This window comes from Danio aesculapii, chromosome 6 (genome assembly GCF_903798145.1).
Source record: "Danio aesculapii chromosome 6, fDanAes4.1, whole genome shotgun sequence".
In the NCBI taxonomy this organism is placed as follows: Eukaryota; Metazoa; Chordata; class Actinopteri; order Cypriniformes; family Danionidae; genus Danio; species Danio aesculapii.
The window spans coordinates 41,490,305-41,516,529 of NC_079440.1; the positions used below are offsets into that span (position 1 = coordinate 41,490,305).

Consider the following 26,225-nt stretch of genomic DNA (forward strand, 5'->3'; position numbering starts at 1 on the left):
CTTTGTTTTTGTCATTGTCTTGCCTATGAAACTGAAATCTGCAATACTAGTCTAAAATAATATGCAAATATACATATAACAGCACTGGCGAATGTATTAATGGGTTTTCAAGCATTCTGAGTAAAATCAAACAAAGGTTTTCATGACATTTTGGTCCAGTTGGTGTTAAGCTCTTATTATCTAATTTGAGAAACTTACATGCACAAAACCAGAAGTTCCACAGGTCCATACAAGCTGCATACTCAGCTCAAATTCCCAACATTGCAAAAAACAAGAAGATCTATTTATGTGACAAGTAACGTCAAAGCCCAGATCAAGCTAGATTTAGAACTTTGATGTCAAAATGTTTATACGCACGTATCATCTCAGAAGGGCCAATCAGAGTTGGTTATTTTACTATTATCATTTAAAAACTTGCAACATGCAAAATCCAGAGTTTAAGTCTTTAAGAAATCATGTCAAAAGTGAAATGTGTCAAATCTAATTTTAGTCCCATTTAAAGGAACAGATACTGTGTGAACGCAGTGGCGCAGTGGGTAGTGCTGTCGCCTCACAGCAAAAAGGTTGCTGGTTCAAGCCTCGGCTGGGTCAGTTGGCGTTTCTGTGAGGAGTTTACATGTCCTCCCTGCGTTTGCATAGGTTTCTTCCTGGTGCTTCATTTTCCCCCACAGTCCCAAGACATTGAGAATTGAGAAGACTAAATTGTCCCTGGTATATGAATGAGAGTGAGTATGTATGGATGTTACCCAGTGATGGGCTGCAGCTGGAAGGGCATCCGCTACGTAAAACAAATGCTGGATAAGTTGGCGGTTCATTCCGCTGTGGCAACCCCGGATTAATAAAGGGACTGAGCCAAAATGAATGAATAACACTGTGTGGTAAATTAACAACATCTCACCATTCATTTTCTTTTCAGTTTAGTCCTTTCATTAATCTGGGGTCGCCACAGTGGAATGAACCGCCAACTTATCCAGCATATGTTTTACGCAGCAGATGCCCTTCCAGCTGCAACCCATCACTGGGAAACATCCATACACACTCATTCACACACATACATCACGGACAATTTATTTACCCAATTCACCTTTACCGCATGTCTTTGGACTGTGGGGGCACCCGAAGGAAACCCACGCGAACACGGGAGAACATGTAAACTGCTACGTGAACGTTCTACCCACTGTGCCACCGTGACGCCCAACATCTCACCACTGCATAAAAAAAGTCAGCTTATCAGATAATTCTTGAATTTTAATAAGTATGGCTTGATCTTTCATTCAATGTTTTATTGGAGAACATAGCGCCTACACATACACTTCAGTTTGAGCTTACAAGACTTACAAAAGACTTGTTTACACATATAAACAAACTATATGGAATTTTTTCTTGAAAACTGGCATTGTTTACAACATAAAACTTGGTTCCATGCATCTGAAACAAAGTCTACAAATTCACAACATAAGTGCTCGTGGGGTAACAAAATTCAACGAGTGATTAAATCACAATGACTTATGTCATTACAGTTTAAAAGAAAAAGACACAGTCCAATTGACTTGATTACACAAAAATGTAATTCAGTTTAGCAAGAAATCAGAAGTATTCTGTTCTTTCGCTCAAGTGGAGTTTTCTGTTATTAAAAATCACAGTGCAAAATTAGTCAAACAATCAAAACATTTCAAGAACCAAAAGTCCACAATAAAAAAAAAAAGAAACTCAAAAGTAACTTCCTTCAACTGGGGGAACAGAATATTTAACTTTCAACAAACTTCAACACAATCTCTTGAAGTTTTATGGTCTCCGATTAAGCACATATTGGTACCTTAATGAGAAAATCATCCCCTATGGAAGTTTAAAACAAAATTAAAAGCTATCAAACCTCTCTTTAAACAACTAAACTACATTAAAACAGTGGTTATGCAAAATAGAAACCGACTTTGTGTTTTAGGAGGCTCAAATCCTAGTAAAACAACATTCTGTTTCTCAAAATAGCAATCTGACATTCAGCACATTTCACTCAAAAATAAAACTTAAAGTAGAATTTAGTGCATTTTCAGTGGCAGATATATTTGCTAGATGCAGCAGGAATAACTTTACTACTTAAAAAAGAAATATATATATAAAAAATATATAGAAAATAGTATTGTCATCATTTGATAACATTTATACATCTGCATCAAAGACTGTGTTTTACACTTTTAAACAGGACAGCTTTACTGTCTACTTGGACAGTATTTTCTAGTCGTAAAACATATGCAGAGAAATTCTGCTGTTAGGGTTAGATGTTAAGATGTTTGAAACATTAGCTCAAAGCTAATGTCTGAATCACATTTCAAAAGGTGCTTTAAACATAGTAAAGTTACCACATTGACTTTACAAGAAGTTGTCTGGTAAATCCCAGTTCATTTGAATAAGCAATAAACGATTCTTTCAATCAACATAAAAGTTGATTAAAAAGGGGAAACATATTATTTTGCCATATATTCATCCAGTAATTTCAATGTTCTTACCAAAAACAAAAGTGCTTTTTTATGCTCCAAAACCTTTTATTGGGGCAAATATATGCTAGCAGCTTATGATTGGCAGGGCCAGGTCAGGAGAGTTTTATATATATGTGTTTAATATAGGGTGGGTTTACACGACAATTAAATATTAAAATAAAACTGAAAGAAAAATAATTTTTAAAAAGAGGAAAGAAAAGGTCTTATAAAAATGAAGAGAATCCACAAAAATGACTATAAACACTGCATCTTGCAAGCCAGAACAGTAAATGGCTATTTGTTTTGCAAACATCCGCTTAGATCTGCACAGTTTTCCTCCAACCCTGATCAAACACAGCCGATCCAACTTATGAAGTGTTTATGACTCTTTTGAACAACTCGATTATTTAGATCAGCTGTGTTTGATAGGTTTGGAGCAAAACTGTGCAGAGCTGCAGCCCACCAGGAATTGAGTTTGAGACCCATGACTTAGATGGACTAAGAATGGGAGCCTGTTTCAGCCAGAAGATCAAAAAATTAATAACATTACAAGCAACTTTTTAATTGTACAATTCTGACTTGTTTTTGTTTTACCAATTGCAAGTTTACATCTCACAATTCAGATGTTTCTTTTCACTTTGCAAGTTAGATATTACAGGTTAGATATTATAACTGCAAGTTATATATTACAATTCTGACTTTTTAATATCACGTAATCCTTTCTTTCTACACTCAAAAAATTACTTAAATTGAGCTAAAACAACACATTTCTTAAGTTTTTATATGGGGCCACCTTATTATTTTATGTCCAATCCACTTAAATTTGTAAAAACTACCAAGTTAACCTAATTGCTTCATGTTTTCCCAACACAAATCGATTTTGTGAAACGCAGCATTTCCAACAGTGTATGAATTAGGATATATAAACTGCAACCTTTTATATCGTAATTCTGACTCCTTTTCTCTTTTGTAATTACCTTTATTACTATTATGACCAACCCAGGATCACTCTGAATACGCACCCCTATATACATTTCTGGAGAGTGCAAAATATGTCCAAGGAGCTACATTTTTTTCACAGTTTCGGTTTTCGCAAATCCACCAGATGCTACTGTGTATGCTTTGTATCTCAAATTTCTCTCATGAGTGCCATTCACTCCTATCTCACATAAATCCACCAGATGCCGCTGTTGACTAACTCACTGACTGACTGACCAACCGACCAATCACCCCACCCACCCCCTTCCCTAAACCCAACCAATAGTATTTTGAAAAGCACCGATTGACCCGCCCACCCACTTCCCTAAACCCAACAGCAGTGTTGAAAAGCCACCTGATTTTTACCACGTTTTCAAATTTTACCATATTCTCACCCTGTTATTTACTCGTGTATTTTATTTTTTGGCTTCTGATTTTTGTCTTACCCGCTTTCCGGAACTGTTCTTCACCAGATTCAAACCCTATCGTCGGGGTCAACTCCGCTCTGCATCTCAACTCCGCCAACGTACATTCCGAGCTACCGGAAAAACTGGTAACAGCGGGAAAGACGTCCACATGCAGGTAAGCGGTCAGCTGCTTAGCGAGAAAAGAAACGGCATCATAATACCGCCTTGTAGCGTTCATTTGGAAGACGAAACGCAGCCATACGAATCTCTGGCTACATAATTCGCAATCTCCAGAAACGTATATATGGCTACGTTTTCAGAATGAGTCTATGTTGGTTATGAAATGGGCTGCCTTGGTAAAACAAATGAGTGGATTACACATTTTACATACTTTGCGGATAAAGTAAATGAAATCAGTACTGCAAAAGAATTAAAAGTAATTCTAATAATCTTTTACGATTCTACGAATTCGTACTTATTTACAACATAAATCAGAGCCATGAAAGTTTTAACTAACCTCATTGTGGGTCACGGATGAAATTTATGGGGTCAGCGGCATGTTGTAGGCAATATCATGAAAACCATTACTAAGGTTGATGATACCTAGATCATCTGACAACACTGAAAAGGTTTGGCCATTCAGGATGTTTAAACTGTCTGTGAAATCTTGCAATACCCTATCAGAATCAAAATCTGGACAGAGTGGTTCTTTAAGGAGGTCCATGTCGCTTTCTGGTGGTGGTGAGATCTGGGGAGCAAAATCATTTGGAACAAGACTCTCGCCATCATTATCCAAAACGCTGTTGAGCAAAGAAACATCGATGGTGGAGCTGGAGAACATTGGGGAATTCTCGGGGCTATGGAGCAAGACGCTGTCCTCCTCGTCCACCTCAGAAACAGAAGATGGAGGGTCTTTTGAAGAGAAAAGAAATAGAAAAGTGTTATAAACTCATTAACTGCATTACAATAATAATTCCAAGTCCATGATTCCATTAACATCACTCTTGAAAATGAAGAAAAAAAAAGGTTTTATTATTATTTTAATGTATTATTTTTGTGGCAATGTCGTGGCGCAGTAGGTAGTGCTGTCGCTTCACAGCAAGAAGGTCACTGGTTCGAGCTTCGGCTGGGTCAGTTGGCATTTCTTTGTGGAGTTTGCATGTTCTCCCTGCATTCGCGTGGGTTTCCTCCCGGTGCTCCGTCTTCCCCCACAGTCCAAAGACATGCGGTACAGGTGAATTAGGTAGGCTAAATTGTCCGTAGTTTATGTGTGTGAATGAATGTTTTCCAAAGATGGGTTGCAGTTGGAAGGGCATCCGCTGCGTAGAACATATGCTGGATAAGTTGGCGGTTCATTCTGCTGTGGCTACCCTAGATTAATAAAGGGACTAAGCTAAAAAATGAATAAATGAATGAATGTATTGTTTTTGCACATAAATTATACTCAAGATTCTCAACACTGTTTTTGTGTGGAGAACATTTTGTGTGATGGAAAGGTTTTATAGATGTTTAAGCTTCTTAATGGATGTCAAATAAAATCCTTTATTTTCAAGAGTGTTTGTTGAAGTTGGAGGATTAAAGATGCACAATATATTTCATATCAGGCCAATATTAAAGATTTTAAATTCATGCAGAATAAACAGTTGATCCGTTTAATAATAAATAACAGTTCAAATGTAATTTTATTTATTAAATGTTTATTAATTTTACTGAAAATCAAAATTATGATTTATTTTTTCTGTTAAATCTGTTCATACATGCATTGAAAATAGAAACACAAGAGTGTTTTTGTTTTATTATTATTTTAAAAGGCTTTTTTTATTGTTAGCCATTTATCGATTACCAGCGACTATACAATCAGTATCTAGATATGCTAACGGCTAATAATAAAGGGAAAGTGGAAACAGGAAATAAGGACATTAAATAACGACATAAGAATTTTAAAGGGGTGGTCCGGAGTGTATGTTTAAGGCTTGGTAGTGTTTATAAGATGCAAAGCAATGTGTGCTCATGCTTCATTTGTAAAAAATCATGTTATTTTATCATATATCTCACTTTGATTATAGACTGCTACTTATTTCCTTATTACTGCTACTATCCTCCTTATTACTGCTACTATTTCCTAGTTCCTCTGTAAGGCCTGCCCTCAAGAGGCTCTGATTGATCAGCTAACATAATGTGCTGTGATTCGCGGATTCATCTGTTCCACGTCACCAGGAAAAGTGGCACGCGGCTTCAAGCACTCACTTTTGCGCTGTGTAAACGCTGTCAGTCAAAGAAGCTGTAAGCTGTATCAGTTTGTGTCTGAATCAGACAGAAAAATCACACAGAAGACACAGCTGAACCTCACGCCTGCTATCTAAAATAAACTCTGACAAGTGTCTTTAACATATGTAAGTAAGTAATATGAAACATTCACATATCTTTTGCGAGTTCGTTATTTGAGATGTAGAACGCAGGGAAAGCGGCCACATAAAGAGACACTGCAGCGCTGATGAAAATCGTGGGTGTTTACAGTGGTTTAACTGATGAATTTGAATTTGTAGCTAAATTCTTAACGGTGCCAAACAGCATTTCCCATTGTTTACATCCTTGTTTACGTCCTTGCTACAACATACAAATTTGTGGCTCACAATCCACAGCTTCTGCTATTATGGTTGGAGCTGCTCCTTCTTTGAGGAGTTTTTAGCCGAATCCAGCTCTGAACTGGGAGAGATTCTGGAAATTATCCTTTGTCAAATACTAGCTATATCTTTTTTTATAATAATCTGGAATATAACTAAAATTAAATTGTAAGCACTTCTCTCTTTGAGTCGTGTCCTTTGGAAGCCCAATACAGAAACAGAACAAGCTCTGTGAAAAATAGCAGCGTTTGGACGGCATTTTAGCTTTCTCTGCTACATTACAGCGCCTCTGGCCATGCCCCTTCGCTGCGCAGGGTGTATGCGCGTGGTGTATGCATGTAACCTGAAGAGCGTCTTACATTCAGAGATGTTGTTTATGTTCACACAGCTACATTACACATCAACTAAAGTTTAAAATATGATATTGTAGTGGACCACCCCTTTAATTTGAGCTATTATTCAATTAAAAGTAATAACTGAATAAATAAAGCAATCATACTGGTGCATCTTGATTTGGCATGCAGCATGCAACTTCAAGCTTCCATGCACATTTTCAATTCATTTCCATTACTCGAATGGTTAGTTTTGTGTTACAGAATCACCACAGTCACGGCACACCACACAAACAGAAAGTCTCTTTGTGCACTGTTAATCAAACGCACTTGGAGAGAGAAGTGTAAGAGAAAGAGAATCTAATCAAGATGCTGGAAATCTGACTGAAAGAGGAGTATCTGTATCAATCAGAAAGCCTTCATTACAGAAGTTTGAGCTGGCTGGGTTTGGAGGGGCCGTAGAGACGGGACTCACCTCTGTCCAGTGTGGACAAGTCAGACACTGGCCCCTCTCTGACATCTGCACATCCGTTCCTGCAGCACAGAGCAGTCCAGTAAACCAGCACTCTCTCCGAAACTTCACAACATCACATTTCCTTTTCCTCACATGACACTGTAGTAACCTCTTTATGGCCTTTACAGTGTGTGTCGTAACATAAACCTTAAGTCATCACATAATTAGATGCAGCGATAGCTTTTATATTCCTCAACTGAAAGTATGGAAGAGTACGTTCTGTTCTGTTCTTAAGGCTCTGTTTATGCTGGTGATGCATCATCATGCATTATACCTCTAGATGCTGAATGTTGAAAGCTTGTGCCGGAACTGAACTTGGGCTGGGGGATTTATTTACCATTCAAAATTAATTCTAAATCACTTTACCTGGTGATACAATGTCGCTGAATGTATGGGGACAAAAATACATGTAATTTGTCCTTCTGATAATTGTGTTTCAAACACGAGTCAAGTTAAACTTCCAATGAATCATTTCAAAATTATTTCTGACTGATTTGTGAGTTTATTAGGTATGGGTTTGAGTAAAAAGTTACTATGTCAATTTTAAATTTCATTGTTGAGAGATAAACAAGCTGCAATCAAGCTGTGCAAGTCTCATTGGTGTACAAGTTTCATTTTATAACTGAATTAAAAAAAAAAACCATGTAAGATACTGTAGGAAACCAGAAGTCCTTAAAAAACGAAATACTTCAAAATATCACACGGATGCAATTAAAAGAAAAATTCTGGGTCAAAATTTCTGGATGTACTTTACTTAAAACCAGACCTGGAAATGCATTGTAATAATTATGTATTATTTTATCAAATAATATTCAAGTAATTTTGTAAAGCTTTTTAAATTTAACCCAATAACTTAAATTATGAGGATTTTAAAAAACACAAACCAATAAAATAACCACATTTTGTGGACAGTTAAATTTGGATGACAGATATATTACACTAAACTGTATACTAAACTAATTTAAACTTTGAACGCTGATGGAGTCTACAGCGAGCTCCACTGCTTTGGTCGGCACAGCAGCAAACTGACCCTTGTGTGGCACAAGCCATTGAAATGAATGGGCTTAATAGCGCAATGCTTTTTGTTTCCGGTGACTACGGCTGGAGGGAGAGTGAAACCAGCATGCTGAACACACAGCACAGCTTTTTTGTCTAATACTTTCAGTAGTTTTTCTCTTTTAGCCGAAAACTGATAATGCGTCCCTAAAATATTCCTTTACCAGCAACAGAAAACCAAATTTGTGTGTGCTACAAGCTTAGCTTGATGCAAGCATGTTTCAGATTAATCAAAATGAGACTTGAAAAATTCTTTTTCTTGAAAATAGCAATAGAATGTATTCAATGGTATTAAGCAAATACCATTGAAAACTGAAAAGGAGCTTTTTATCCCCTGCTACACCATCCGGATTTACTCACCGGCCACTTTATTAGGTACACCTTACTAGTAACAGGTTGAACCCACTTTTGCCTTCAGAACTGCCTTAATCCTTCATGGCATAGATTTAACAAGAAATAATACTGGAAATATTCCTCAGAGATTTTGGTCCATATTGACATGATAGCATCATCAGTTGCTGCAGATTTGTCAGCTGCACATCCATGATGCGACTCTCCCGTTCCACCACATCCCAAAGGTGCTCTCTTGGATTGATCTGGTGACTGTGGAGGCCATTTGAGTACACTGAACTCATTGTCATGTTCGAGAAACCAGTCTGGTATGATTCGCGCTTTATGACATGGTGCATTATGCTTTCATGTTGTTGATGCCAAATTTTGACCCTACCATCCAAACGTCGCAGCAGAATTCGAGACTCCTCAGACCAGGCAATGTTTTTCCAATCTTCTATTGTCTATTTTTGATGAGTCTGTGCGAATCGTAGCCTCAGTTTACTGTTCTTGGCTGACAGGAGTGACACTGTGTGGTCTTCTGCTGCTGTAGTCCATCCTACTCAAGTTTCGGCGTGTTGTGTGTTCAGAGATGCTCTTCTGCATACCTCGGTTGTAACGAGTGGTTATTTGAGTTACTGTTGTCTTTATCAGCTCAAACCAGTCTAGCCATTCTCCTTTAACATCAACAAGGCATTTGCGCCCACAGAACTGCCGCTCACTGGATATTTTCTCTTTTTCAGAACATTCTCTGTAAACCCTAGAGATGGTTGTGCATGAAAATCCCAGTAGATCAGCAGTTTCTGAAATACTCAGACCAGTCCATCTGGCACCAACAACCATGCCATGTTCATAGTCACTTAAATCACCTTTCTTCCCCATTCTGATGCTTGGTTTGAACTGCAGCAGATCGTCTTGACCAGGTCTACATGCCTAAATGCTTTGAGTTGGTGTCATGTGATTGGTTGATTAGAAATTTGCGCTAACGAGCAGTTGGACGGGTGTACCTAATAAAGTGGCCACTGATTGTACAAAACCAGTTACCCCTTTATTATAACATATACACTATGATACTAAGGTACTAAAGACCAGCATAACAGACATATGTGTACTGTCACAAATGTTAGCTAGTACAGAACCTTAAGTATACACACACATATAAGCCTGTAGACACACAAAACACAGACTTACTCTTTAGAGACAAAAACCAGTTTGGTCCTGAGGTACTTCAGGTAAGGATTCTCCTCTGAAAAAAACAAGACATCACGAAAAAAAAAAAGAAAGTTAATTAAAGTTTTTATAATAATAGAGTTCTTAAGTGATGTAGTGATACTTTAGTACAAATGTTGTCACTGAGGTGGTACTGTACATTTTCAAGAGTGTGGGATAGCAACAAAATACACAACAAACAATTCACCTCCAGTTTTTTCACTGTAGTATTTGCCGAAGGCCTGGTCTTTCGGAATATTTGGGTAAAGGTGACACAGCGGGTTAACTGGAACATTTTCTGCTACCATGATCCGAAAGTTGCAGAGGATATCAGGTAAAGCAATCTGCTTCAGGTCATTACTGGTGAACGGCTTCACTGTTTGCACACTTGGATCGCCTAACAAAAGAAGAAAGCACACATTCACAGGACCCTGTATGGTCAGACCCAGACCAATGTCTGAGAGAGGTCTATCTCTAGCGATGCTTTTACCATTGTTAGAGTACTGCACCCAGCTGAACGTGACTCCTCCATCTTTAATGCTTTCGCTAAACCGTAACAGAAAAGTTCCATGTTGCTTCTTCTTTAATAAAACTCTCTCCTTCCCCTTGTTGATGAAACCCATTATAGAGCTACAAAAACAAACATACCATGCGTTAAGAAAAACACACATTTCACCTATGATTTAAATACAGTATCTATCCATCCATCCATGGATGTTTTGTCCATTTCTAAACTGCAGAGTTTAGCATATGGCTAGTAAGTTTTTGATAACCTGGTTCAGGGTGTTTCATTAGAGTAGAATCTTACTATTTAGGACAGTGGTGTTGCAAGAGCAGGATCTATATTCATCAATCTATCCATCCATCCATCAATTAACAATTTCTTTCCATCCATCCTTTACATAAATCTCCATTATCCAAATTTCTATCATCCACCAATCTGTCTACCGTGTGTAGTCAGTTTGGTTAAGTATGAATTCAAAGATGTTTCAATAACTTACTCCAAAACCTTCAAAATCAAGGACAAACTATGGGGATTACAAGAGCAAGAATACATTTAAGTTGAATATCTTGAAACGCATATTTCAGGCATCACCTTTCAACAGTTTCACACTGCTTTCTGATTCATGGTGTGTTTGTAAAGCATTGAGGCGCCGCTGTAATTGTTTTGTGCCTTAAACATCATGGCAATGCACAGCACAAAGTACCTCATGCAGGAAGCACTTAAAGAGTCACGAAACACCAAAACACATTTTTTGAGATGTTGACAGTCATGTATATATGTGCCACATGGCTAAAAAACACTATTAAGACACGTATATTTAGCTAATTTAGCTTGTTTTTGTGTTGTTTAAAGCAAATTTGTAATTGTAGTTTAAAAAGAAATTTTGAAGTTACGTCACGGCAATGAGCTCATTGTGTAAATTCCAGCGTGGAGAATGGCTGTCTGTACCAGCCGGTACAAAGGGACGTCATTGAGTTTTCAGCACACCTGTTCAATAGTTCACGAGAAAGTCTTGGTTTGAACCAATCAGCCTGCTTTATTATAAACGAGAAGCAACTTCATTAATATGCATTATATAGCTTCGAAGACTACTTTTACTAGTTACAGTGTTCAGAGAGACTCCAGGTTGTCTTGCCAATCATAATTCAAACAAGTAGAAGTAGAAGATTTGTTTGGAGACATGGGTCATCAGTGTTGTGTTTATAAATGTGTCACAATGAAGGTTTTATTTCCCCGCGATGAGAGCACAGCTAACACACGACAAAAATATGTTTGTAAGGAAGTAAAAGCTTTTCGAATCTGGAAATGCTAAAATCCGGATTTGCCACTCGTCTTCTTTTAAAAAAAGACACGGTTCCAGTTGGTGTTGATTGTCCTGTTTCTATAGATTTGGTAAGTGTGTGATCAATGTTCGTTGTTCATGTTTCTTCAGATGGCGAAGTTAGTTAATATCGTCAGCAGTACTCTAGCATACCCTAGTCAAAATACATGCAACTAGCATAAACCAAGCAAGCTAGTATGCATAGGTCACAAAGTCAATAACATAAATTTTGTTAATAGAAAACCTAATGATAATAATTAAATTGAAACATTAAGGATCTGTATCTATGCTGTAGTCATTTTAGCGTGCATGCAATCAAAATACTGCAAGAGCAATCTGATAGTATTAGAGAGTATCGCTCTTATTAGGGATATATGGGACAAAAATCTTATGTCACAATATAATTAATTTCATATCTTGATTAGGATATATATCATGATATAGTAGCATTTCTGTTCATCTGTTCACAGATTCATATGGGATCATATTTCTCACTTTATTTAGAACTTTAGGGAGAATGTTTGTTTTGTACATGTAGAAATTAGTGCTGGGCAAAAATTACCGCAGTTAATTGCATCAAAAATAAAGGTTTGTTTTGACATAATTTAATTGTGTTTATTGTGTTTATTTTTATGTATGTAGAAATACACAGGCATGAATATATTTGAGAAAATGTATAAAACAATTAAAAAAAAAAATCACAAAAGCAGGCTTCTCCATTGAAAACCCTTTGTTTTTGTGTCTAAAGGTTACAAGCTTGCATTCCATAGCTTTTGCCATGAATAATCTGATGAATTGAGTCAGGTGTGTTTGATTATAAGAGACATGCGTAATCTGCAGTGTTGGAAATACTGGTAATATATTACTCACCCATCGCTCCACAGGTCTGACAAGTAGACTTTAACCAGGTTTAGAATGCCATCCAGCCACACCCACAGGGTGAAGTTTGTATAAGGGAGGTTCTCCTAACACAGACAGAAAAACAATGAGTAAACAAAAAACTCATACGTCAATATCACATCAATACAAAGAGTTTTTCTCTGTTCTTACCTTACTGAATCTGGTCCATGGAATTGTACAGTTCTCATAGTTCTGTTCTTTACCTGATACAAAAAATGCACATCTTTAACAATCACCAGATTACTTTATGACCTTTATATTACGTTTTATAATATTATCCATTATTGAATGAAAAATGTGTGATGTCTATACCAAACAGCTTGAAGGCAAGGGTCTGCAACTGTTGATTGTTTAGACCACGTTTACCACAGGACAGAAACTGCCAACTTAGCATCTCCCCAAACTGAGCCCAGGAGGCTGCAGAACAGCTTTCAAAAAACTTTTTGTTCTACAAATGAAAAAAGTCAGTATTAGCCCCTTTAAGCTATATTTTTTCGATCGTCTACAGCGGTGTTTCCCAACCCTGCTCCTGGAGGCACACCAACAGTACATGTTTTGTAGGTCTCCCTTTATCGGACCAATTAACTTCAGGTTTCGGAGAGATGATTTAGGTGTGTTTGATTAGGGAAAGGTTGAAAATGTGTACTGTTGGTGTGCCTTCAGGAACAGGGTTGGGAAACACTGGTCTACAGAACAAACCATCGTTTTACAATAACTTGCCTAATTACCCTAACCTGCCTAGTTAACCTAATTAATCTAGTTAAGGTTTTAAATGTCACTTTAAGCTGTATAGAAGAGTCTCGAAAAATATCTAGTCAAATATTATTTACGGTCATCATGACAAAGATAAAATAAACCAGTTATTAGAAATGAGTTTATAAAACTGTTGTGTTTAGAAATGTGATGAAAAATCTTCTCTCTGTTAAACTGTTTTTTATTCATTTAAACAAAACTGTTTTATTAAAAAGTTATAGCCATTAAAATAAGAGTTTGGGAAGAGAAATATAATATATGCAAATTCAAATGAGCAAAAGTTCAACAAAATCTTATTTATTTTTTCTCTTATTTTTTTTCTTTTCATTAAAAATGTATTTATTTAATATTTTTCTGCAACAAATTCATTTGTGTGTTCTATATTTTGGACTGTAATCTTAAGTATTTTTAGTTAGATTAGTTTCAATTTAAGAATTTCAGACTAATCTAATGCACAAAATTATTACCGTAAACCATCTATTATTCAATATATTACTGAAAAAATGTATGTTACGCACTGTATTGTGTGATTGCATGAACAATGCAAGCATAACCCCTGGTCCTAACCTTGGCATCAGAGCATAGCATGTTGAACCACAGAACAGACGCCCAGGCACTCTGCTGCTGACTGGAGTTCGAAATCACCACAAAAGGAAGAGAAGAGGTCTGAAATGAGAAAAGAGGCATGGTTATAAAGTGCCAAATCTCTGGAATGTTCAAACTTTACTGAATTAGGAAAAGATATCTCACCTCCAGAGTGACTGACAGTCCTTGATAATCAAACTGTGTCTGAAAGTTTACACTGTGCAGTTCTTCGGTCACACTCAACGAGAGCTGCACAAAACACACAACAACATTTACATAATGTCCATGCATATTAGCAAACTGATTGGTTTGGATTTGGTAGAATTTTCTTCAGCACATTAATCGACTGTATGTAATTAATTGTTAGACACTGTGTACTAACTGTATATGCCAGAAATCACAACAAAAGACTACTTGAATTTTATTATGTGCAACATTCTTGAAACGACAATAATTCAGAGTAAGGGTATGTTTCATTTCACCTATTCTCTCTCTTATTTGGTTCATTTAGGCATCTATGATTTCTATTCACTTAGGGTGACAAACTCTAGATGGAAACACTCCTAATGTGTACTGTGCCAAGAAATCTTATTTCTGTTTTTGATTGACAAGGACAAACAAGATAAGGGAAGCAGGAAACATTTCTGCAGTTTCATTGTCAAGTAACAATGGTTGATCATGCAGGTTGCAATAACTTGTGGAAATAAAACTACTGTGGACTAACATGAGCTCCATACTGTAGATAGTCACATTGTAGATGAACGGATGGAAGGATAAACAAATTTTTCCTTAAAACAAGCTAAATAATCTGCCAATAGGGCAAGCAAAATAATCTTGTTTTCTCTTTGATCAAAACATATTTAAAAGAAAAACTGAAATAATTTTGACATATTATTTCTTAAAACAAGACAATATTTTGTGTTTCTCAAGTAAATGTTTGTCGATTTAAGAGTTTTTTGATATTTGGACTAGAAATGACAAAAAAATCTATTATAATAATTTTTTGCAGTATAGATATGATATATTGGATAAGGATAGATGGATGGATAGACAGACAGACAGTTTAATAGATAGACAGACAGACGGACGGACGGACGGACGGACGGACGGATTTACAGATTTAAATTTACAAGATACGTGGATGTGAATAGTAGAATTAATCCTTAGAAAACTCACATCATTGATCCCCTTTCCTCCACCACCAACTTTCTGGTCTTTAAAAGTCTGTGAACAAACACAATGCTTTTTATTACATTTTGGGGGGTTTTTTGTATGCAAAACAGTGTTTGAACATGGGCATTACCACAGTAAATAGATGTTAGTATCAGCTGAACTACAAAAAAAGGGTTTTATCATTTTACCAAGTTGTTGAAATGACTCACCAAATGCCTGAAATCAGCAACCATTCCCCCATTCATACTCTCCGCCATGTTAAGGGATTTAATCAAGGTACCCAGCACATTAAACCTCCGAAACCTAACATACACATATTCCTGAATTTCTGGTGGGTGCTTCAATGAAAGAAATGTGTTTAGAAAGTGTGTATGGAATTACTCACCCTTTCACAGTGCTGAAACAAAAGATGAAAGAATGGAAGATTTAGCTAAGAATTCTGCCCACAGGCTGACTCATTTAAATCCACACCAACCACACAACTCAATCTTATATGTCACTTTCAGATTCTACACAGTCATAAAAATCATATAAATGAGGAAAAAAAGAGATAGTGATCTTACTTGTCAACAGAGACCGTCACTTTCAAGACATGGTTGAGCTCAGGAACTTTATACAAGAATCTGTAGAGAGAAGATGGAGTGTCTTTTTAGGTCTTTTTCACCTGCAATTCGATCTCAAATATAACAAAGCACATTAAATAAATAAAAAATCTATTGAAAAAATATAAATTTAACAAGATGAACACATTAGGATTATTCAAAAGGTTGTTAGGATAGTATAGTAAAACAATTCTGTCATCATTTTCTCACCTTCACATTATTCAAACCTACAGGACTTCAGTTCATCTTTGGAATGTACAGTTAGGTCCATAAATATTGGGACATCGACATAATTCTAACATTTTGGATCTCATCTTGAGAGTTGACAGTAACAGATTCCAAATGTAAATAGCACACTTGAAATGAACTCTGGGCCTTTTATCTGCTCATTGAATTGGGATAATGAGGGAATAACACACACTTAGCCATGGAGCAACTTAGAAGCCAATTGTTCAATCGTCTTTTGGTCCCTTAACAAGTGGGAGGCACATATGCAAACTGTTGTAATTCCTACAGCGTTCACCTGATTTGCTTGTAAATACCCTCAAATTAAAGCTGACAGTCTGCAGTTAAAACAGCTTGTTCGTTTCATTTCAAATCAATTGTGTTGGTGTATAGAGCCAAAAATGTTAGAATTGTGTCAATGTCCCAATATTTATGGACCTAACTGTACATTTGTTTTTATTTGGATAAAATTTGAGCATTTTCTTTCCCTCCATTTAAATTTGATCTTGTATTTTCAGAAGACTGACTAAACTACTTAATTCATTTTGGATCTCTTTATGAATGTTTGCAATCATCATAGTACAAACAGATCTTCAAAGGAGGGAAAGAAGCTGCTCAGATTTAGTTTACTTCGAATACCCAGTTTCTTGATGGTTTGTAATGACATGAGAGTGAGTAAATGATAACAGAATATTTTCCTTCTGGGGTAAACTAACGCTTCAATGACCTATTTCAAAATAGATTTTTGTTTATCGCCACATTTCAAGCCACAGAGATCTGTTTGTTGTTGTGTGTGATCATTTGCAATATAAAATAATCTTTGACTCGGCTCTGAAATATCTCCTTAATATAACCCCAGGACATTCAAATTAATGCAACAAACATTTGGCTGAATCAACAGGTATGTGCAAGTATAATGAAGATATTCAAAAACAGCACTGACATTTGCAAAAGTAGGTCACTTCCACAAATACTTTGAAGTATTTAGCGTCTCAGAACCAACAGGGGTTATACATGGGATAAAATTTTAAAACATTAAAATATTTAAACATTAAAGCTGTATGATTGTGGATAAACAGAATCCCTTCTTTTTTATTATTGTGACTCTCCTACAATTTTGAATAGACAATCAAAATAACCAGTAATTCACTTTACTCAAGTAATTCAAGGTTCTGTGGTTCGGTTATATTATTGCAATCATTTTTTAAAATATTATATTATAATGTGATTTAAACATATATATTTTTAAATCTTAGTTTACAAAATTATCCAATAACTCACTTCCTAAAGACTTCCTAAAGTGTTTAATCAAATCTCTTGAATAAAATTTTGCGTGACAAATACGTTGTTGCTTTTCATCTACAGTGCAATTGCTACAACCTTCATTTACAGTGTCAGGTTCATTTTAAAATGGTATTGCTTCAGTAGACATCAGTGCTTATAAATCACAGATGTGCATATCTCACTGGTTTGAAATAAATGTGTAATTTAGTACAAAATTAGCTTTGCGTGCATGTCCTGCTAGTTTTCTTATTCAAAAATCTGGAACGAATTTAGTATGGATGCTGACATACTGTATGAGCAAGCTATCAAGCCAAGTTAAGAAAGCAATAAGACAGCAAAGAAGTAACTTGACTCTGTTTCAGGTGTTTTTGCTTTCCTGAGTGTTCTTGATGTTTTTAGACTGATATTACTGTACCAGTGGAGCAAAGAGGTGGTGATACTTATTTTTATTTTATTACATTGCTTTCTTTTCCCTGAAATAATATGTAACATGGTTGAAAAAAATTAAAATATTGTACAGCATTATTTACCATGCTATACCATATAAAAAAAATTAAATATCCCACAGTTCTAACTGTTATCCCATTGTTTCTATGATAATTGGAAGGTTTGTAACACAGATGCAATAATACAGGGTTTAATGCAGATTTTGTAAATGCATATTTTCTCAATTCCATCAAGCTTGACACAAATAATTTGTGATCAAGAATCTATATTGATTATTGTTCTGGGCCATATGCTGAGGCCGTGGAAGTATACTTGCTGACTTTGTTTTTAAACAAACTTCACTCCATTTGCTTTCATTCGATTCTCTTGTTTATTAAAAAGGTAATTTACCATTAAAATTAAGATAAAATTATATCAAAGGAAATTAGTTATAGAACAATAATCTATCAACAAACAATATATGGAGTGGTCAAAAAAATTGTGCATCTGATCCAATTCTACTGGTATGATTCTTTAATAGAATTTTGATTTAATTTCAGTTACTGTATTTCCTGGAAAATAAGTCACTCATGAAGTCAAGCTGCTGTAATATTGCATTGAAAGAAAATGAAAATGTAAAAATAAAATGTACAAATAAATATTACTTTGGCATTTAGTTACATTTTATAATTAATTCAGAAATGTTGCAAACATACAGTAGTAAGTCAACAACAAATAATTTAAATATTTCTAAATATTCTGCAGAGAAAAAGCAATGAAAATTTTAACTTAAAGACGAGCAGAAACTTAAGTTAAATTCATTATAAAACAATAATCTATCAACAAACAATAAATGAAGTGGCCAAAAAAAAGTGTGCATCTGTTCCCCTTCCAGTTTTCCAGCTTACTGCTGTTCCATTATTGCTTTTATGACATTCACATTCAAATTAAAGAACAAAACACCAAAGATTTACATTTAAACTAAACAAAACGCACATTAAAAATGGCCTCAACAATTATAAGTGCTGTAAATAGAGATGTGTAATGTGGTGTATAATTTCAGACCCTAACCTGACTTTGACTGAGAACTGGACATTGGTGCGCAACACAAGAGGGCCTCGTCCTTGTGGCATTGATGGCTGAGTCTCTACGACGAATGCACTAATAATGCACACACACACACAATTAATGAAGCATACGTTCATGAAAAAAAATAAATAAATAAAAAAAATAAATAAAAGAGTAGTGAAGGTTGTGTATGCGTTTGCATGTACCTCTTTATCAGGCAAGTCAGCAGTGTGTCCACTCTGCTCTGTAAAGAAGGTTTTTGGATCGGGATTGGGTCGTTTTCGTAGCTCATTTTCCCTAAAAGCTCATCAAGTTTCTGTAAGAACTTCTGAAGCTGGAACATGCTGTCTATAATCTGAGTGAACCTGCCGAAGACCATCAATGTATTAAAAACAGATCCAGAACTGTGTCAATAGAAATCAGAGAAATTCCTCTGTGGTTACCATTTCTCTAGTTGTTCCAGACTTGTATCATCAGGTGCACCAATGCAGGACTTCTGCTGTCTCCGCTTCCAGTCCACCAGTTCATCGTTTATGAGCGATGATCCCACAGAATCAGCAGCGTCCAGCATAGCCAAGATTTCAGACAAGAAGTCCTGTGACAAGAAGGGCATAGTCAAGAAACAAAGAAGAAATGGGTTTTTTTTATGCAAAATATTCTGCAGAGAAAAAGAAGTGTATGAAAATGAAAGATAAACAGAAATTTACATTTAATTCACTATAAACAACATTTATTAAAAACTTCATTTAAGCTTATTTACATTTAGCATGTTAAATGCAACATATAAACCAAAGCATTTGACCTACAGTACATTCCAGAACACAGCTTAAATTCCTGAAATACTGTAATAATTGTCAGAGACGTGCAGAGACATTTTGAAGGGTAGAAAGCTTTACATAGAGAGACAATGCATCGTCTTTAGAATTCACTAAAAGCTAATTCACAATGTACATTTTTATGCTACTAGTTTCAAGTTACGTTATACATTTTCATACAACAGTTCTGTCTGGTTCTTGAATCTGATTGGCTGATAGCCGTGCGATATTCTGCAATATCAGAACTCGTACAGCCTCCTCACCCTTCTGTATTACTCAGTCCACATAGAGTGACAGCAGATCAATAAACTCACTACAGTTTGATAAATATTGCTGCTGTTGGACAAAATAATGTACTTTTGAGTCTTTCTTAGGCACAAATGTAGTTGTTTAGATTGCAGCTATGTAGTTTATTTATTTAAATATTTATAATTTCTGAGAGACAGTGCGTCGGCATCCATCAGCCTGTCATTGAGCAGAGCAAAGACAATTGACATTTGACCACATAATAAGCCCTTTAAGAGCACCGAGGTTACCCCCTTTTTTAGATTTAATATGAGTCTTTTGTGTCTCCAGAATGTGTCTGTAAAGTTTCAGCTCAAAACACCCAACAGATTACTTATTATAGCTTTTAGAAGTTTCTTTTTTTATAGCTTTTTGAATTAGGTTGTGGTTTTGTTGTACTAAATATATATATATATATATATATATATATATATATATATATATATATATATATATATATATATATATCTCAATATAAATATATATATATATATATATATATATATATATATATATATATATATATATACTCCGCAGAAAAAAGGGAACTTTCTCTCGAGTAAGAAAATTGACACCCAAGTTCTGTTAAAATAGTAGTGCATCAGTTTTAAATTAATATTTAGCTATATTTTTCAAAGTTATTTACATTTATTACAGCTTCATTTAAAATAAAATATAATAGTTTTAGTTAACAACAACCTTGAGTAGAGCAGAAGAGAAATCAGCATGAAATCCTCATACCTTTCTGGACTTATCGAGTGCATTGAGCATTTTCTGAAGCCCTTCAAGCTGTCGATTCTTCTCTTCTTCTGTGCAAGCTAGAACACATTAAAACACACACACACACACACACACGCACGCACACACGCACACACACACACACACACACGCACACACACGCACACGCATTAGCACAATCATACAAATGACAGGACAGCGTGCTTAAATAAAGTGTGCAGCCTCACAGTCCATATGAAGCGTCTGATATTTAAAATCAAACTCATCCTGCTGCTCCTCCAAACACCGTATGCTGTGCTCCATCACCTGTCAAAAGAAAATAGAAATCCTGCTCTCAAACAAAGACACATTTATACATACATTCTTGCTTATGTACCCAAACACACCTCTATTCTGGTTTTAAAGTCTTTTAATCTCTTTTCAATTTGCCTGTGGCTCTCCAGCTCCATTGCAGCCGACTGAACCTGCAACGTCTGCACCTGAAACAGTGAAAGAGACACTCAGAAGATGCTGATGATGATAATTAAAGGGATGTTGATGATACTTGAAGGTATACTGACTTGCAGGGCAAGCTCTGCATCGTTCAAGATTTCTTTCTCCTTCAGCAAGAACCAGTTAATAATAGCAGCCAGAGTACAAGGCTCCTCTTGGAACTTCTGCAAACAAACAATATGATCCATCATCTCACAGTCAATTATTAACCGGGTAGATTTGAGCACTTAACTATAGCCATAAAGTTATATTTAGATTGCAGCAAAAACATAAGAAACAGTGACACCAAAGTAAGGGCTGCAAATATGTCAAAGCACACTTAAAGCAGATTAAAAAGAACATTATTGCAATTTGGTGTGGACGGTAACGTGGTTGAGATTACAGTTATCGTTCTCAGTGTGAACATCTGTGACTTTATGGGTGAGATATACTCACAGCAAAGGTCTTTTTATTTTCATTCAGGCTTTGTTTTCAAATGCACTTCATTTGCTTTCATTTGATTCTATTGTTTATTAAAAAAGTAATTTACTAACAAAAACTGCATCAAAATTAGGATAAAAATTATATCAAATGAAATTCGTTATACAAAACAATAATCTATCAACAAACAATATATGAGGAGGTCCAAAAAAGTGCTTCTGTCCCACTTCTGTTTTTCAATGCAATTATGATTTAATTTTAGTATTAGTATGATTTAATTTTCCTGGAAAATAAGTCACTCGTCAAGTCAAGCTGCTGTAATATTGCATTGTTAAGTGAAAATGAAATAAAAAATAAAATTAAGTTTAGTTACATTTTATATTTAATTCAGAAATGTTGCAAAGATAGCAAGTCAACAACAAATTATTTAAATTTCAAAATATTCTGCAGATAAAAAGCAAAGAAAAAAATTAACTAAAAGACAAACTTACTATAAGTCAAATTCACTATAAATTAATTTTATAAAAGAGTTAATTATATAAAATCATTATATAACAGTAATTTATCAATAAACATTTTAAGAGGTGGCCAAAAAAATTGGGCATCTGACCCACTTCCACTCCCATAGAGTTCAGATTCAAATTAAAGAACAAAATAAAAACAAATCTCCAAAAACGACGTTTAAATTAAATAAAATGCACTTTCAAAAAATGGCTACAACAATTATAACTGAAGTAAATAGTGATGTGTAGTGTGGTTAAGCATGGGTTGGTATATGATTCTGACGGTATGATAACTTTAGATTAAAAAATATCACAGTTTTATGGTATTGTGATTACTGCTCTAAAATATGTTATTTTTAAATGTCTGGGTAAAAAACTAAAACTTTTTCCCCTTGAACACAAAATATTTTGTTTTGAAAAACATTTAAAATATTTTGGAGCAGTAAATATGTTAGGCTAAATAATTCAAATGAATTATTGACTTCTGCTGTTCTTACACATACCTTAGGAACGGTATAGCAGAACATTTTGATGCGGTTTTGATGCGATTCCAAACCACGGTACACCTTGAAAACGGTTATCGTACAAGTGTGCTGCATAATGTCAGAGCCTAAACTGACTTTGACTGTGAATTGGACATTGGTGCACACTTTTTCATTGTTTGTTTAGAAGTAAAAAGAATCTGAAATAACTGAGCAGCAGTATATTTCTATCAAACATGAAAAAAGTCAGTTTGTAATATATTGAATTTTTTTTGTGTGTTCATGATGTTTGCTTTGACAAGCTGATTTTAAGTACTTAAACTTGGTTTGGCATGATTTTGTTTGAAATAAAGTCACACAAATTATACATTAAATGATACTTGAATTAAGGCGACATGGTGGCATAGTGGGTACGATCGCCTCACAGCAAGAAGGTTGCTGGTTCGAGCCCCGGCTGGGCCACTTGGCGTTTCTGTGTGGAGTTTGCATGTTCTCCCAGTGTTGGTGTGGGATTCCTACGGGTGCTCTAATTTCCCCTCTAGTCCAAACACACACTAAGTGCATTCACATGCACTGAACTGAATAAGCTAAATTAGCTGTAGTGTATGTGTGTGAATGTAATAGTGTATGGGTGTTTATCATTGTTGAGTTGTGGCTGGAAGGGCATCCGCTGCGTAAAACACATGCTGGATAAGTTGGCGGTTCATTCCGCTGTGGGGACCCCTGATTAATAAAGGGACTAAGCCGAAATGAAAATGAATGAATGAATTATACTTAAATTAAACAAGTGCGCTTAGTCTAGTTTCGATAGTTTCTGTTCAGCATTTTAAAAGACCTCAAAAATCCAATGATTTCTGTAGAAAGTCAGGAGCATCAGGTTCTTTTGGCAGCAGAAGAACACTTACATTGAAGTTTTGTTTGTAGCGTCTGAAATTACGCTGCAGTAAGAAACAGTCTCTCTCTTGAGCAAAACGACTGAACTGGTTGTCCAGATTCTCCAAAAGCACCTGGAACAAGAAAGCGGCTTGGGAAGAGTCTCGAGACGCTCGCTCCCTGTAACACAGCAATAGAGACAATATACATATTGCATTTCTTTATTATATTGTAAACCACACTATTTATATATAGAAAAGAAAAAACAAAAAACAATCAGCAGGTTTTACTTGTTGCTCACTTAGATAGATTCAATACTCACCAGTCCTGGCTCTCAATCCATTGCGCTAAATAATGTCTGACTTCCATTGGGAATTCATCTCCATTGTATAGATCAAAAGCCCTCTGTGAATACACTGTATCCAGCTGCTGCAATTGGTCCCACTGTGTCATTCTGCAGAAAGAAACAAATTTCAGTTCTGGTGCATGGTCAAATAAGGACTGGTCAGGACTGAGAGTGACCTGCACTACTTTGCAAGTCAGATGTTGAAGCTAAATCCTGTTTCTGTGCTTATTTTCAAAAACAAAACAAAAAAAAACATCCCCAGTTCTGAGCTGTTTGGAAGTTGGAAAACAATGTAATACAACAAGTTTTTGTTTATGTTTTCAGAACAGTTATGCAAGAGGTATGTGGTGAACCTAACCTCAACAGTAATAAGCACAAACAATCCCAGAATTTACAGGGTGAAATTTACTTACAGTAACAATAATGTTATTATAATGTTACAAAAGATTATTGTCAAATAAATGATCTCTATTCATCAAAAAATCCTGAAAATATATAGCATGGCTCAAATAATAATAATCATTTAAGCTACACAACTGTTTTCAACCTTAATAATTACAATATGACATATTTCAAGACCATTAAATCAGCATATTAGAAGGACTCCTCTAAAGGATCATGTGAAACTGAAGACTGGAATATGGTTGTTGCTTTCAGTTCAAGTTTTCCATCACATTAATTAATAACATTATTGCTGTTTCTTGACATTTCTTTCCTAGTGGGGTTTATTAGGGTGGTCCTCTAATATTTGTTTAGTGTTGGTATGAATTTGGGGGTATGCTTTTAAACAAATGCAGACAATGTTTCCTCATTGTGTTGTATAAATTACAGTATAGATTTGATTAAAACTGTAATTGTAATAATTCACTGCATTATTTTTTTCCTAACAAATGCAGATCACTTAAGATTTCTTTCATACACTAAACATTGAGTTTTTTTATCAGTCCAAAGTTTTAAAAGTGTATATTAAATTGAAATCAATAACAATTGTTCAACAGTTCTTACTTAATCTTCTTAATAATTCACCCCAAATAAATTTTCATCAACAATCATTTCTGTTCATGACTTGAACTATTTTTGTCCAAGATGATTTTAAAATTGGCCTTTTTAAAAATTAATCATATAACTTATTGAATTGTTGCAAGTGATATTAATTTTAGCAGAGGTAAATGTGTCGAAAGCTGACAAACAACATATATGCTTTCAGGCAGTGATAAATACCCTCCACACCTGCACACACAAATACAGCACTCCTCAGGAACAATGGAAAATCTGAGTCGAAAACTACAGTAACCTTTAGTGCAACGCGTGACACAAACACTCATAAGATTTTACAATAATTACATGTTATTATATACAGTAACTGTATCATAGACCTGCACATGACTGATAATGCGAAGTAATGAGTAGCTCATGGTAAATAACTGCCATGCTAGCATATAAACAATTATAAATTACTCACCTGAAACAATTGTCTGTACCTTTATAGGAATTGATCCTCCAATCTCAGTTTTGCTGTACGCCTTTCGCAGGCATACACAAAAGACAAGAATACAGCACCGAACAGAACATCAGCTGAAGAGTAAATAAACAAGTCCAGCACTCACTTCTCAGGAAATCGAAGGCTCTTTAATAATCCTCCCACTGCTGTTCACTTCTGTGGAAGCCCAATCGAGTAGGAGGGACTTCAGTGCTTCAACTCCATGCACTTCTGCCCGCCTACTCAATGATTAAGCACCGCCTTTTAGAGACGTTCACCGTTCATTCATTGGCAGAGACGATGCAGTGACCGCCACAATTGGTCGAAGCACCGGTCAATCTAATTCTTCACAGCAGAGGGGGGTTAATGGAACGGCGAGCAGAGATAGAAACGAAACTCACCACCACTAGCTCTGCTTTTACATGTTAAGAAATGACGTCGTGTTACAAAGCCTTTTAATCATAATCACATCGCAACTCTCCCGGAAGCCACGGGTGTCTCCTGCTTATTTGGTAAAGTGTAGAAGAGATACAGCTGTGGATACACGCATCAATATAACGTTAGCATCATTTTGTGGCACTCTACACCAATAAACAATAATTACTATTTTTATTTTAATGTTGGTTTAGGGTTGGGGTAGGCGTTAAAAAATGCAATTTAATGGTTAATTTATTTGATAGTATGAAATATACTCGGTACAATCACTGTATTTACATATTCATACATGTAGACTATTTCGATGTGGTCATGTGATTGGCTTATGAACATTTCCTGCTTGTTATCAAACTATTTCCTAACTGTAACAAGAAGCAATTCAATCATAACTTGGCATTAAAACAGCTGTCATAACATTATTTATTAATATGTGGATCTTTTTAGATTCTCTGAAGCTATGGAAATAAAAAAATGTAAAACAGGAAATGTGTTAGGAGGACCCTATGGTTAGGAACACTGTTATTGTTTACATCCCTCAAAATGGTCTATACCATAACACATAACTCTGTCATGAACACAACAATAAAACA

General features: G+C 35.5%; 1 protein-coding gene across 3 annotated transcripts; it reads right to left on the minus strand.

The window, feature by feature from the left end:
- Window positions 1-1,268: 1,268 nt before the first annotated feature.
- Window positions 1,269-25,335, minus strand: stat2 (signal transducer and activator of transcription 2). 3 transcript variants are annotated; one of them, XM_056460190.1, is made up of 24 exons: window positions 25,202-25,335; window positions 23,697-23,828; window positions 23,407-23,554; window positions 21,165-21,260; window positions 20,991-21,083; window positions 20,832-20,910; window positions 20,608-20,684; window positions 19,210-19,361; window positions 18,973-19,131; window positions 18,770-18,859; window positions 15,725-15,784; window positions 15,547-15,558; window positions 15,371-15,464; window positions 15,165-15,212; window positions 14,154-14,237; window positions 13,971-14,069; window positions 12,963-13,098; window positions 12,801-12,853; window positions 12,621-12,715; window positions 10,415-10,554; window positions 10,133-10,321; window positions 9,907-9,961; window positions 7,291-7,349; window positions 1,269-4,771 (listed from the first exon to the last, which is right to left on the minus strand). In XM_056460190.1, exons 2-24 carry the CDS (start codon window positions 23,825-23,827, stop codon window positions 4,401-4,403), a joined length of 2,520 nt encoding a protein of 839 aa, XP_056316165.1. In that variant the 5' UTR covers window position 23,828; window positions 25,202-25,335; the 3' UTR covers window positions 1,269-4,400. The 3 variants fall into 3 exon arrangements, with proteins under 3 accessions (XP_056316165.1, XP_056316164.1, XP_056316166.1); XM_056460189.1 differs by having other exon boundaries at window positions 25,183-25,335; XM_056460191.1 differs by lacking the exon at window positions 1,269-4,771 and adding an exon at window positions 4,791-5,178 and having other exon boundaries at window positions 25,183-25,335.
- Between the last annotated feature and the right edge of the window lie 890 nt (window positions 25,336-26,225).

Bases quoted from the DNA above. Each gene is read 5' to 3' on its own strand.
- stat2 (XM_056460190.1), bottom strand. From the start codon at position 23,827: ATGACACAGTGGGACCAATTGCAGCAGCTGGATACAGTGTATTCACAG. The intron at 15,785-18,769 runs GTTAGGGTCTGA...TTCTCTCTACAG, and splicing joins CAGTTCTCAGTCAAAGTCAG to ATTCTTGTATAAAGTTCCTG. The intron at 4,772-7,290 runs GTGAGTCCCGTC...TCTCTTCAAAAG, and splicing joins CTTGTCCACACTGGACAGAG to ACCCTCCATCTTCTGTTTCT.